The sequence below is a fragment of the Podarcis cretensis genome (genome assembly GCF_951804945.1).
Source record: "Podarcis cretensis genome assembly, chromosome: 14".
In the NCBI taxonomy this organism is placed as follows: domain Eukaryota; kingdom Metazoa; phylum Chordata; class Lepidosauria; order Squamata; family Lacertidae; genus Podarcis; species Podarcis cretensis.
This window is the reverse complement of record NC_137183.1, coordinates 15,946,101-15,959,958: the sequence shown is the minus strand read 5'-3', so window position 1 is coordinate 15,959,958 and position 13,858 is coordinate 15,946,101. Positions and strand designations below refer to the sequence as shown.

General features: G+C 42.9%; 1 protein-coding gene across 3 annotated transcripts in view; it reads right to left on the bottom strand.

The window, feature by feature from the left end:
* The window catches only part of SPPL2A (signal peptide peptidase like 2A), a 40,000-nt gene that overhangs the window by 5,247 nt on the left and 20,895 nt on the right, over positions 1–13,858 (bottom strand). Inside the window, exons 11-16 of one of the 3 annotated variants that reach the window (XM_079954265.1) lie at positions 12,697–12,753; positions 12,314–12,367; positions 11,815–11,914; positions 9,506–9,583; positions 9,244–9,404; positions 896–1,077 (exon numbers count right to left, since the gene is read on the bottom strand). In XM_079954265.1, the coding sequence (XP_079810391.1) occupies positions 1,030–1,077; positions 9,244–9,404; positions 9,506–9,583; positions 11,815–11,914; positions 12,314–12,367; positions 12,697–12,753 (498 nt within the window). In that variant the 3' untranslated portion in view covers positions 896–1,029. Of the gene's footprint in view, positions 1–895; positions 1,078–9,243; positions 9,405–9,505; positions 9,584–11,814; positions 11,915–12,313; positions 12,368–12,696; positions 12,754–13,858 lie in introns of those variants that run through there. The other 2 variants (XM_079954264.1, XM_079954266.1) reach the window with 2 other exon arrangements.

Below are 13,858 nucleotides of genomic sequence, written 5' to 3'. Positions count from 1 at the left end.
ATGCTTGAGAAGCCTGGGTACATGCAGCCCTCTGAACTAATACCATACATATTTGGAAGACAGTACAAACAGGCCTATGGAGATAAGCACTTCACTGGTCTTATTTGAAGAGCAGATTTTTGGCTGCACAATGACATCTAATCTAATGTCACTGGACTCTCGTACTGGCAGGACTGAAACACAAAGCAGACTGAGAAGTCACGCTGCCAACTCCAGCCAAAAATAAACATAGGTAGGCCGGAGGATGATCAGATGATTGCTAAAACTTAAACACATCAACAAAACACACCCAAGTAGTATGGGCGAGTGGGAATGTTTTGTTTAACTGAGCTACGGATGTGTATGGATTGCCCAGTTCTGCAGAACCACAGAATGCAGAACTGTACTGAGAACTGAAATCAGCACCCCATGAGCCAGCTTTTATGTTGAGTTACAAAATTCCTTCTAGGAATTTCAACACAGGCTTGAAAAAAATGGTAATCAAAGATAGCACAGAGGATTGTGGGTATCATTTCTAGAGGTCATAGTTTCATAGTCATAGTTTCTTTTTTTCATGCCAAGCGGAAGTAAATTGTATAAAATAAGGACATGTTAAAGCTGCATAATTTATACATGCTGCAGAACCGAGTTCAAGTCTAGCTGCGAGACTGGAGTGTGGCCAACACCTCCACTTCCATTTCAGGATTTTAACCCATTAAGAATATAGATCATTCCCACAAGGCTTTCTGAACAGTTCTATGCTTTCTTGGGCTGATTCACATGATGGTGTCATTGTTAAGGCAGGGCTGAATAGGAGGCAGAACAAAGCAGCAACCTAACCAGTCCACATCTTGAATAGGTTCTGATTTACATCACTGAAACTGTTCAGAATAGCTATTTTATGCTGTCGAGGCGAGTAACGGGGCACTCTTAACAACTATAGGTGTGCATTCAATCCAAATATATAAATACAGAAAACAGTGCAAATTAAATACAAGCCTCAAATTGCGGTCCTCAACTAGTCCCTTCACTGGCACTTAGGCTGACTTATCAGGCTGCCCTCTCGCCTGGAGGCGTTGTTATTAATGCCGGCTCAGTCTAGAATAAAACATAAATCACGCACAATTTAATCTCTTGATTCTCTGTACCGCACTAGTCAGAAGAAGCTGTGCAGGTCCTGGACCGGTGCCTGAATACAGAGGTGGGCTGGATAAGGGTCTGTAAGCTAAGGCTGAGTTCCAGCAAAACGGGAGGAAATGTGGACAGGCAGTTCCTTGGACCGGGAACTGAAGACATTACCTGTTCTGGATGGGACCACATTCTGCTACCGGAAGAGGCATAGTTGTTCCTGGTAACCTCAAGACCGGACAGTTGCAAAATATTGTGATCATATCTGCACCATACTTTTTAACAGTCATTGTTTCCCCAAAGAGTCCTGGGGAATGCAATTTGCAAAGGGTAGTGAGAGTTATTAGGAGACACCTGTTCCCCTCACAGAGCTGCAATTCCCAGAGTTCCCTGGGAAGAGGAAGTGCTGGTGAAGACACTCTGGGAATTGTAACTTTGTAAGGAAAACGGGGGTATCCTAACAGCGCTCAGCACTCAAACTACGGTTCCCAGGATTCTTGGGGGAGAGGTAGCCATGTCTGTTAAAGTGTATAATAGTGCTTTAGATATGGCCTCGAAAGGTTTGAATAACATTGATTTGGAGAAACCCAACAAAAGTCAAGGTCAACAGGCAACTAAGGCCCTGGGCCAGACGTTCATTTCTGTATCCTGTCAGAAAGGAAAGTCTCAGGCCTCCATACACCTCTGCCCTGATGGAAAAAATGAAGTATGCAATGTTTTAGAAGCAACAATACACTTATTTGAACAAGGTCTTCCTGACACAAACCTTTCTACAAAGGTTTCAGGATAGTATGTGCTAACTACCTCTCTTTGGGTCACATATTTGGGTGATGGCGGCGCGCATAGACGCTGCGGCTTAGTACTCTCCCTTGTTTTTCAGCGTTTTGTTTTGTTTTTTATTATTTTTACTTGTTCTGAGTATGTCTGGTCGGGCAAGAAAGATTTACAGCAGGCAGGAACTTCTGAAGGTCGGGTTACAGTGTGTACAAGCTGTAAGAGCTGATTATTTAGATCTATCATCTATCAACTGTCATCAACTGTCAGCCAAGATGGCGGTGCGCACAGACGCTGTGGCTTAGTGCTCTCCCTTTGTTTTTCAGCGTTTTGTTTTTGTTTATTTTTACTTGTTCTGAGTATGTCTGGCCGGGCAAGAAAGATTTACAGCAGGCAGGAACTTCTGAAGGTCGGGTTACAGTGTGAACAAGCTGTAAGAGCTGATTATTTTCGCCCAGATACCGTTCCTGTGGGAGTAGCCAGGCCACCGGGCTCTCCATGGATTACTATGCCTCCAGGGAGGAGGCGAAGGCGGCGTAGAGACAGGAGGCAAAGGAGGGGTTGTCGGGCCGGCGTCCTGGTAAGATTGCAGAGGAGTCCATCTAAACCACCACTCCCTAGCATATTTCTTGCTAATGTGAGATCTCTTGCCAACAAAATGGATGAATTGAGGCTGCAGGCAGCAAAGAACAGCCTTGTAAAAGATTGCTGCGTTTTATTTGTCATTGAAACATGGCTTCAACCGTCCATACCAGACATAGCTATTCAGTTGGAAGGCTGTGCGGTACATCGTCATGACCGAAGCATGGACTTCGGAAAAACCAAAGGAGGGGGGCTGTGTGTATATGTGAACAAGTGCTGGTCTAAAAATTCTAAGACTGTGGGCAGTCACTGTTCACCAGATTTGGAATTTGTAGCTGTTAAATGTAGACCAGCCTATCTCCCTAGGGAGTTCACAGCTGTTATGCTACTGTTGACCACTTTGGGTCACATATGTCCAAAGCCCTTAGCCTTAACACCGGCTCACCACAGGGTTGTGTGTTGAGTCCCCTGCTCTTTACTCTCTATACGTATGACTGTACAGCCATCTATTCCAGCAACAAAATCATCAAGTTTGCTGATGACACTACGGTGGTGGGGCTCATTTCAGGAGGGGATGAGTCCGCCTATCGGGACGAGGTGGAGCGGCTCTGTGTTTGGTGTGGAGAGAACAATCTGGCTCTTAATACAGCTAAGACCAAGGAATTGGTGATGGATTACAGGACAAAAAAGGCGGTCATTCAGCCCTTGTATATCAACGGGGAACGGGTGGAGAGGGTGGCGGAATTCAGGTTTTTGGGAGTGACTATCGATCAGGGCATGACTTGGAGCGCAAATACCACTGCTCTGGTGAAGAAGGCTCAGCAGAGAATTTATTTCCTCAGACTTTTAAAGAAGAACAATCTGAGTGAGAAACTGCTGGTGTCCTTCTACCGAGGCTCCATAGAGAGCATTCTCACATACTGTATTTGTGCTTGGTTCTCCAGTTGTACAGCTAGGGAGAAGAAGGTGCTCCAGAAGGTCATAACCACAGCCCAAAGGATTATTGGTCATCCTCTCCCATCTTTGGAAGAACTGTACGGTTCCCGTTGTCTTAGGAAAGCAAACAACATCCTGCAGGATGCATCTCACCCGGGATACAGTCTGTTTGCACTACTGCCTTCTGGCAGGAGATATAGAAACATCAAGTCAAGGACAAATAGACTGAAAAATAGTTTCTATCCAAGAGCTGTGGCCTTTTTGAATGCTGTAACTCGATAGTGTGACCTGGGAGTTTGATGGGTGTGGGTGTGGGTGTGGCTGGAATGTGGTTTGTTTGGTTGTTGTTGCTGTTTTGCTTTTGTTGTTTTTTTTTTAAGGGATGACATCCAATTTCGTTGCACTGTGCAATGTTGCACTTGTGTAATGACAATAAAGAATCTATCTATCTATCTATCTTTATGAACTGCTTATTATGCCTTGTGACAAGCATATTCTTGAGGAGTTCATTGCCTTGGCGAGAGCCACTTGTTTTTAATACACAAGAAGAACAGTGCAAAACAAGTAAAAAGCTCTCTAGGGACAGCTGACTCTAGAAAGCTTGTGTCATGTGAGTTTTAACTCAAGCACAGTCACATTTTACACTGCACATTTGGGACCTGATCCAACCCTGCAGGGAACTTGCAGAGGAACCTTAAATGAGCCTCAGCTGTGCCACCGCTGGGAGTGTGAATGGCACAGAATGTTTGCCATGCAGCAATTCGAGATCGGGGAACTGTTTCCATTCTGTTATTATTTCCATTTGTATTCTACTTTTCAACCAAAAAAAAAAAAAAAAAAATCTATCACACAACGATAATAATTCACTTCGCTCAGGATCTTTTTTTAGAATGGGGTGGAGAATCCAGAAGGTCCCAGGTTCAATGCGAGCCAGCGTGGTGTAGTGGTTAAGAGCAGTGGACTTGTAATCTGGTGAACTGGGTTCGATTCCCTGCTCCTCCACATGCAGCTGCTGGGTGACCTTGGGCTAGTCACACTTCTCTGAAGTCTCTCAGCCTCCCTCACCTCACAGAGTGTTTGTTGTGGGAGAGGAAGGGAAAAGGAGATTGTTAGCCGCTTTGAGACTCCTTAGGGTAGTGATAAAGCGGGTGTCAGAGCTGCCCGAGGTCCCAGCTCACAAAGGACCAACGCCAGTCCGTTGTTATATACAAAAGTCTTTATTGAAACGCAGTTTCGATTTCAAAGCCGCGGCGTGCAGCCCTACGTCTTAAACTCTAGACCGCTGAAGCTCCGTCTGAATCTCCTCCCCCCAGACACCAGTTTAAGACTCTAGCCTTGCTCCACCTCTTCCTTTGCTCTTTCCTCCTCTGGGTCCTCCTGTCCGCTGGGGTCTTGCCCTTTCTAGACTCTTCTGACGCTGAGTCCCCTGAGTCTTCCCCCTGCCTCCGGCGGGCTTTAGGACCTGGTTCCCAATCCGGGTTTTCTGCTGTCCCGCGCGCCTGTACATTTGAACTTGGCGCGCGCGCCCAGCCGGCAACCTTCCTTCTGACCGTTTCACTGCTCCTGTCACTTCTTCCCCCCTCGGGGGGGGGGGGTAGCTGGACCTGACTTCCCCTCCGTTCCCTCACTCTCCGATGGAGGCGTGGCCAGCCCTGACTCATCTTCTCTCCCTACTGGAGGAGACGCTGGCCCTGATTCATGGGAATCTTCCCCCCCACTCCGCTCTGGTGGGGGAACTGGCCCTGATCTCCCGCTGCTGCTTTGGGAGTCCCCGCTAGCCCCTTGCTTCTGGTGTGTCCCCCCTGGGACCCCCCTTGCCCTGGCCATCGGCGCTCCCCTCTGGGAATCTTCTGAATCGCTGGAGAAGCTCATGGAATCTCTCGCGGCCACTGTCATACTCCCCTACGCTGCCCTCAGATTCTTCCCCTTCGCTCTCCGTTTCCTCTCTCCCCTGTGTCTCTGCTCCTGAACCCCTGACAGCGGGATATCAAATTCAAACTCTTATTCATCATCTCCAAGTAGGATGAAGAAAGACTCCCTCTGAAAACCTTGAGAGCTGCTGCCAGGCAGCATACACTGTCAGTTGTGAACAAATTTGGCCTGCCAGCTTCTTCATTTGATCTGCAATGCCTTTCTGATGTCAGCCATGGTGCAGGTAAGAGCAGTCCTTGGCAGCATCTGCAAAGTCCCTTTCAGCCAATAGGCAGCACCCGTCACATCCCCTTGTGCAGCTTCCAAAGTACCCAACGGCCAGCTGTTTGCCGGGAGCTTCTGAAATTTTGGGCAAAGCAGGACTGTACTCCCATGCATCGGCAGAGATGCGGTAGGTCACTCTTACTCGGTCCAGATGCACGAGATAGCTGAATCAAGCAGGATTGAGCTTCCCTCGCATCAGCCAATAGGCAGAGAAGTCAGCCCTCCTTAGGGCTGGGTTAGTGCAATCAGCTGATATGAGGTTTGGATTTGGATACACATAATAGCTCCTTGCTGAGAGCTCGCTTGTGCACCCAAACCTAGTGCTGAGCAGGAGTAACATTCCTGTGTTAACAGCTGATGTGAGCAGAAGTCCATCCAGTTTGATTTGGGCGTGCAAAACAGCTCCCCATAGGGAAGTCTCTCAAACCTTTTCAGTTTTGCTGCACTCTGAAGTCAGGACTTCACAGCACCTTGCAGGTGACTGAGGTTTTTCCCCTTCGTTTTATCAGCTGGTTCAATGCAAAATGGTTTTCAAAGCACCAAGCCACCTGACGTTATTTGAGCTGCCGGGTGAATAGCAACAAATTAGAGCCGGGAGGCAGATCCTGATATGGATCTGGCTTGTGGAGCCAAAAAAGTCCCCCACTCCTGGTGAGTGAGTGAGATAAACCAATGGTCAGATTCAGTATAACACTTCCTATATGCCTAATAAAAAAATGGACTAAGTATCTTTACAATCCATCTGGAGAGAGCACAAACAATATTGAAGTGCTGCCCCTCTTCCCCTTAAAAAAAATGTACATGAATGCCTTTAAGTCTCATGACATAATGAAAGCATGTTGAAGCTTGCTGAGCCACACAATCAATATATATACCTCACCACTTTTTTTGAAGGTCAAGATAGATGGAGTACAATATAATGAGAACAATTCTTCAAGCTGCGTGCATCAAGACCGGAGCAACGGTCTCATTAATCTGTGCACAATATTTGAACTGCACTCAGATTCCCAAATTTTAAGTCTGCGTTTTTCATTCCAAGGGAAGTCAAGCTGACACAAAGGTCCAAAGTTCAGAGCAATTTTAATCCTTCAAAAAGGAGCTAGCCGAGAAAAGCATATGAAACAATCGCTATGGCAACATAATACTTCGGAATAATGAAGCTTCTTATTGAGGTATGAGTGGTCTTTTGTTAGCTAGGAACTAGGGCTGAAGTATTTAGAGCAAACTTCGGTAGCGAACAAAGGCAAAAACATCATTCAAATCCAAAGAATTTTATGCTTGAGTACTCTCTGAAAAGACAGTAACCAGAGCTTCCTTGACTCACACAGACTCTGGGAATCAGAACTCATACGGGATGTCATAAAAGCTGTATTTAAAAAGGCCTATAAAGCACACACTGGATGAAGCTGAACCTCTTGGGTTGACGTTCTAAATATGGAAAGAAGGATCAGTCTTCACTAGATAGTTTGCAATTTTTCTGCTTCATCAGCCGACTAACCAATAACCAAACAGATATTCATTCATTCAGAGGCATATTGCCTTTGAACATGGCGGTTGCATAGCCATCATAATTAGTAGCATGTTGTGGTCTTATATTTTAGTACTGTGCGTTCCTAGAACATGGCAGCCACCAGTACTGCAACCAAGCCATTAAAAGCAGCAGTGAGAGGTGTAGGACGAGGCTTCTGGATTTAATATCCCCTAGCAAAAAGATCTGTATCAGGAAAAACCTCCCGGCAGTAAGTGGAACAGCCTCCCTTGAAAGGTGGCAGATTCTCCTTCATTTGAGGTTTTAAAACAGAGGTTGGATGGCCACCTGTCATGGATGCTTCAGTTGAGATTCCTGCATGGCAGGGCGTTGGACTAGATGTCTCCCGGAATCCCTTCCAATTCTACAGTTCTATGATTCATTGGCTGCATTTGGACACCACAATAAACTATAGTTTATTGGGATAGGAACGTGCCTAGGTGGGCCTTGGGCTTGAGGTCAAGAAGTAGGAAGGAGTTTGCAAGCTTTTACTCCCAATGTGAATTATCCACAGCTTAGCACGACAACTAGCTCCTAAATTGCCTTTCAACGTATTCTTTGTTGAAATAAGGCAGCTCCACAATCCATGGTTTGTAGTTGGATGGTTTCCAACAAATCATAGTTAAGATTAATCGCACAGCTCAGCTTGGGGTTCAGACTAAATTCACTGGCTACCTATTTCCTTCGAAGCCCACCAAGTTCTGATGCTTACCTAAAGGTACCCCTGACAGTTAAGTCCAGTCGTGAACGACTCTGGGGTTGCGGCGCTCATCTCGCTTTACAGGCCGAGGGAGCCGGCATTTGTCCACTTCCGCAGACAGTTTTTCCGGGTCATGTGGCTAGCATGACTAAGCCACTTCTGGCAAAGCCAGAGCAGTGCACGGTAATGCCGTTTACCTTCCCACCAGAGTGGTACCTATTTATCTACTTGCACTGTGTGCTTTCGAACTGCTAGGTTGGCAGGAGCAGGGACTGAGCAACAGGAGCTCACCCCGTCGTGGGGATTCGAACCGCCGACCTTCCGATCGGCAAGTCCAAGCGGCGCAGTGGTTTAAACCACAGCGCCACCTGCATCCCTGGTGCTTACCTTCACACTCATAAATGGCTTGGAACCAAAATACTTAAGGGAACACCTCTTCCCACACCAACCTGCCTGCACATTATGGTCATTAGCCAACACCCTGCTGCAACTACACTTCAAAATGGAAGGGAGCGATGTTGTAGCTAAAGAAAGGACGTTTGCAGCAATCGTGACCCAACTGTGAAATACCTTTCCTAGCAAAGATGACGCTGGGTAAAACTCCCTGGGTTGAATAGGGTTCGTTAATTTTCATGGATCTGCTCTGAGTAGGACTAGCGTTGGATACAGACACACCTTCTAGACAACAGGCAAAAATCTTTTTATTCAAACCAGTCCTTTTAAACATCCCGGCTCCTTTAAACCCTTGACTTTTGACTGTCATTTTATTTGCCACTCTAAAGCTCTTATTGCATGGCTGTTTGATTTTATGGATTTTGCATTTCAAATTGGCTAGAAACTTTTCAATATGAGGCAGTACAGAACGGAAGAAATAAAGAAAAGCAAAAGAAAGTCCTCCATGAAGAAAACTATATAAACCTGAACCCTAACACATTACCTTTCTATCTGGAGGGAATATTTCTGAATGAAGGAGCACTCAAGCCATGTGAGCCCCCACCTGCAGTCTGCAATGGTACGGACCAGACACAAATGCATCATCTCAATAAGAACTAGGCCTTTGTCAATTTCACTATAGGGAAGGAAAATGCTTCCTATTTTTCCTTACACCTGGCTATATTACTCCTAAAGAAAGAGACACAAAAGCAAGCTGTTATTGTTACTAAACAATTATTAGTCTAGGGAAGGGCCAGGTGTTCAAATAAATGCAAATTCAAACACCCTAACGTGAACAAAAAAAGACTGTCTCAATTCCCTATTTTGTATCATGCAACATGCAAGAGCTACATCTTCCAAAAGAATCCATCTGTTAAAAATGTATGAACCAAAAGTATTTGTGTGATGTCAGCATCTGTGTGCCATCTGTATGGTTTTTTTTAATGGACAAAGTAAACACATAATGACCAAAATGCACTGTGCCTACCTGGTAGCTGTTGCCATTCCAGAACTTTTTCATCTCTTTGCGATACAAAGCAACTAACGTGGCCATAATTAGTGTGCACGGCACTAAATAGAGAAGGGCTGGTTGTGCCATCTGCATTAGCGCCAGGCCCGCGAATGTGACCAACATGCCAATAGCATAAGCTGTAGAAAGAGAGGAACAAGAGAGATGTTGAGTAACATACACCTAGTATGTTCATGGCTTCACTGTAGATATAGCCCCATTAAGAGTTAGAGTTGTTTACCTATCGTGGAAGAAATGAAATACACAGAGGAAGAGCTTGTCTGAACATCAAACCTGTGACAATAGGCCACCAGGAGACCTAAAAAAACACAAAATTATAGGTCAGAAATATTTGTCAGGAAGTAAACGAAGCCAGCAAAATCACTATCCCCTCTTCTTATACTAATGAATAGGAAATCATAGAACTGGCACCCCCAAACTCGGCCCTCCAGGTGTTTTGGGACTACAATTCCCATCATCTCTGACCACTGGTCCTGTTAGCTAGGGATGATGGGAGTTGTAGTCCCAAAACATCTGGAGGGCTGAGTTTGGGGGTGCCTGTCCTAGGATTACAAAAGGGGCTGGGGGCCTTGCTCCCCTCCCCTTTGTGAAGACACCCTTAGCTACTGTTTTAGAAGGCTACAAGAGGGCAGGATTTGCCCCATTTACCTTTATTCAAGCACCCACCATGGAGCTACCACCAATATGGATTGATTTAAATCACTGATTTAAATAATGATTATATTTTTATTATTATTATTGAATTTATATACCACCCTATTTTAAAATCAGCAAGAAGAAAAAGCCCAACTTAAATCACAAATTTAAATCAAGTTTCCCACTGATATTTCAAAAAATTCCTAAAAATGTGACCACTGAACAACTAAATTTACAACTAGAGTACAGTATTATTATTGTTGTTATTGTTATTGTTATTATCATCACCCATTCAGAAGGGATACCATGTACTGGTTTTTTTAGCTGGCTGGATTTTTAAAAATTAATTTTAGAAGATACTGTTTAATGGACAACTTTTTAACCTATAGAGGGAATTTATTTACAATGTGCTCATTATGGGTCTTTCAGCAACCAGCCCTACGGTAGTTTTGTGGAAAATAGGAACCTGCATTTTGAACCATTTTTCTCCTTTTCTTTTCACTGCTCCTTACTACTTCACCTTACTCCTTACTACTACTTACTCCTTACTACTACTTACTCCTTACTACTTCACCTCTCCACCTTAGCCCAAGCCTATCTTCACAAAAAGAAAAAGTAGCAAACAATCTATTGATAGTTACTAGGCAGATGAGAGCAGTTGATTTTCATCAATTGAAAATGAAATGCCTGTCTTCAGTAGGAAGAATGTACGTTTGGCAGGGGGTGGGGGGCAATGAATTAGTTCTTCATTTACCCTTGAAAAGCTTCTTTTAACTAAATGTATCTGGTCACAGGTATTGATTCAGTTTAGCTATCGGTCTGGGCATTTTTATTTATTTTATTTGGCAGTCACTTTATCTTGTCCAGGGCAACCCGAAGCAATTTACAACCAAACAAGGAGACAATAAACCTCACATAGGTACATTAAAACCAAAAGGAAAAATAAATACATTAAAAACATCCCACCCACTTCCAAATGGTTGCACATATTGCTATAACACACTTGAATCTTAGACTTCCTTCTCCTTCTTGCTATCCTTGTAAGTCACTTTCTGTTTCCATGGACAGAAAAACAGGTTACCGTATTTTTCGCTCTATAACACGTACCCGACCATAACACGCACATAGTTTTTAGAGGAGGAAAATCCGTAGGCATGCCACCCGTAGGCATTCCCTCCATAACACGCACAGACATTTCCCCTTACTTTTTAGGAGGAAAAAAGTGAGTGTTATGGTACAAAAAATACGGTAATTTGAAAAAAATAAGAAGTCAAAAGATTCTTACCCATGGAGTAAGAATCCAGTAAAAATTGTTTTAAAAATATTTAAAATTAAGACAGAATGATTTAGAAGCTAGCAGTTCATGGGGCTAAAGAAGCCTTTGCCAACCTGGTCCTTTGGACCAACTCTCACCAGCCCTTGCCAGCACAGTTTTTATTAGTTTTCATACATATACCATACATTATTCAACTTAACCAAACAATTGTTTTATAAATTCCCCTCTCCCCCTTGGCTTCCCTCCATTTCCGTTTCTACTTGCACTTTGTGCTTTCAAACTGCTAGGTTGGCAGTAAATTACATTATATATGTTTATTTAAATCCTGCCAAAGAATCCATACTTTTACATTGTTTCTGCGAATAAGTCACAAAAGGTTCCCATTCTTTTCCAAAGCCACTATTATCCTTTTCACGCAGTTTATTATTTATTTGTTTACTTTTCATTCATCAAGCTATTTGGGTTTTAAAAAATTCTTTTGTTGTTATAAAAAGATGGTACATTCAGTTCTACGGTATTTGAGAAGTCTTTTTTTACGTAATTATTTCTTAACTCTCTGTTTTTCCATTTGGTCATCATGCTGAGTTAATCTTAGTTGATGAAAAATAGTCACTTACCTGGTAAAGCAATGTCACCGTACCCAAGTAATGAAAATGGTCTTGAACATAACGTCATTGCAGAGAATGCCAGCCTTGGCACCCTGATTACCACTGGCAACTGCAAAAGAGTGTTTTCAAAATCCCACATAAGTCAACGCCAAAAGGCACTGAAGAAAGGAAGCAGAACTATTTACTCATCTAGTTTACATAGAACTTCAGATTATAAAGGACTTGATCTAAGATACCAGCAACCAAGATACTGAGCGTATAAAAGATGACCAAGCATCTAAACCAAAAGGACAATGCATATGGATGACAAACAGACACTACGCACAAGAATGTTAAGAAAATGCACCATATGAAATGAGGAAAAACAGTGCTGAATTTAAGGGTGGTTGGGGAACACTGATATCCAGGCCCTGGATAAATAAATTTGGAAAGGGAGAGACAGAGAGTCGAGATTCCCACCAATCCCAAATGCTATTCTTTTTCAGAGGATTTTAAATACAATCCTTACTTTCTCATGAGGAGCTGATCGCCCAGCAGAGGCTTCCACCAAGCTTCCATCATTCTAGGATCAAACCCAAGTCAACAAGCATTTAATACTTTAAAAGAAGGTAGGGAAAAAATGGCTATATTCTGTGAACATGTTGCACGTAAATATTTAGGGCAAAATTCAGGCCAAGTGCAGCACTTTAGATTCCCTTTGGTTTGAAAGAGTTAAGCGCATCTTTCATTATCCCACGTAACGAGAGTCAAAAGGATAGCAAAGTGCTAAACTTTAACCGGATTCTGCGTTAGTGCAAACTCAATGCAGTAGCAGCAATGAAAACACAATATGATAATTCCTTACATAGCATGAGTATAAATTATGCATTTATCAAATGATTATATGCTTACCTTTTCACCACTGTCCGTAGGACCTGCTGCCACTTCAACCATGATACTTTCTCCACTCTGAAATTTTAAATGGAGCATTGTGATACGGAATCATTCACTTAGCAAGTACATGGGTTTAATTGTTTATATTCTTAAACATTCAGAATCTAATGTAATCCTCTTACAATGTATTTTGGCAGTACATTCCTCAGCAACTCCGTGTGAAACAGAATGCACGAAAAGAAAACAGAATCGGTTCATGAACCCAAGTGTACAGATCAGTATGAAAGAGATCTAATTTTTTGAAAAGCAGAATTAACCAAAGTCGACTTCTGCAGAAGAATTGGGTATAAATCCTGCTGCAGGTTTAATTTCCAAATAAGCTTGAAACCGTGCAAATTTAATAAAATTTCACCAGATGCAGAAGAATCAAAAGCAGACGCCAACACTGGAAAAGGCCAACTAACAATTTGAACTTCAATGTGTTAAAAGAAGTAGTTTCAAACGTGGGTATTAACTCTGTTTTCTTTTCAAACATTACTGTGTTTTGGCACTAAGACAATTTGGTTGTTTCTTTAAGGCAATCAGAATCAGGGGTCCTGTAGCCTATCTTGCAGGAGTTATGCAGAACACAACATTGGGAAGTTATTCTAAGTTTGTGGTATCACAGTGCCACTCAAAGGCTCTAGACTGTACTCTGCAAGAGCCAAAGCTTCATGGCTTACTTTAGAACTGCTCAGAATAATCTTAGGATTCACTCTCATTAGAATCCAGGTTTTTTAATTTCTAAAATATAAAAATGCAAGTGATTCCCAGTACTTGTCTCCTATTTTGTCAGGTCTCTCTTCAGGTGCATTTAACTACCAAGTGATGCTCAGTTATCCCTCATGTTGGTCTCATTTAGGCACAGGGTAAAAACAATTCTCTTTACCCAGATCTTTGAAATGGAACAAACCTTCTATGCACACTCTATACTGCTTCTGGTTCTGGTATATATTTAAAGTAGATAATTAAATGAGCAAATTAGATGAATTTGGATATGCAAGAGATATTTTAAAAAATACATTTAAGGAACCACAGAAAGAGGGGGAAGGAAGTCAAACTTTGAAATGTTAAATTGACTGTAAAACTAATGAAATGTATAAACCTGAAAAGTAAAAATAAAAAATAAAAAAATTAAAAA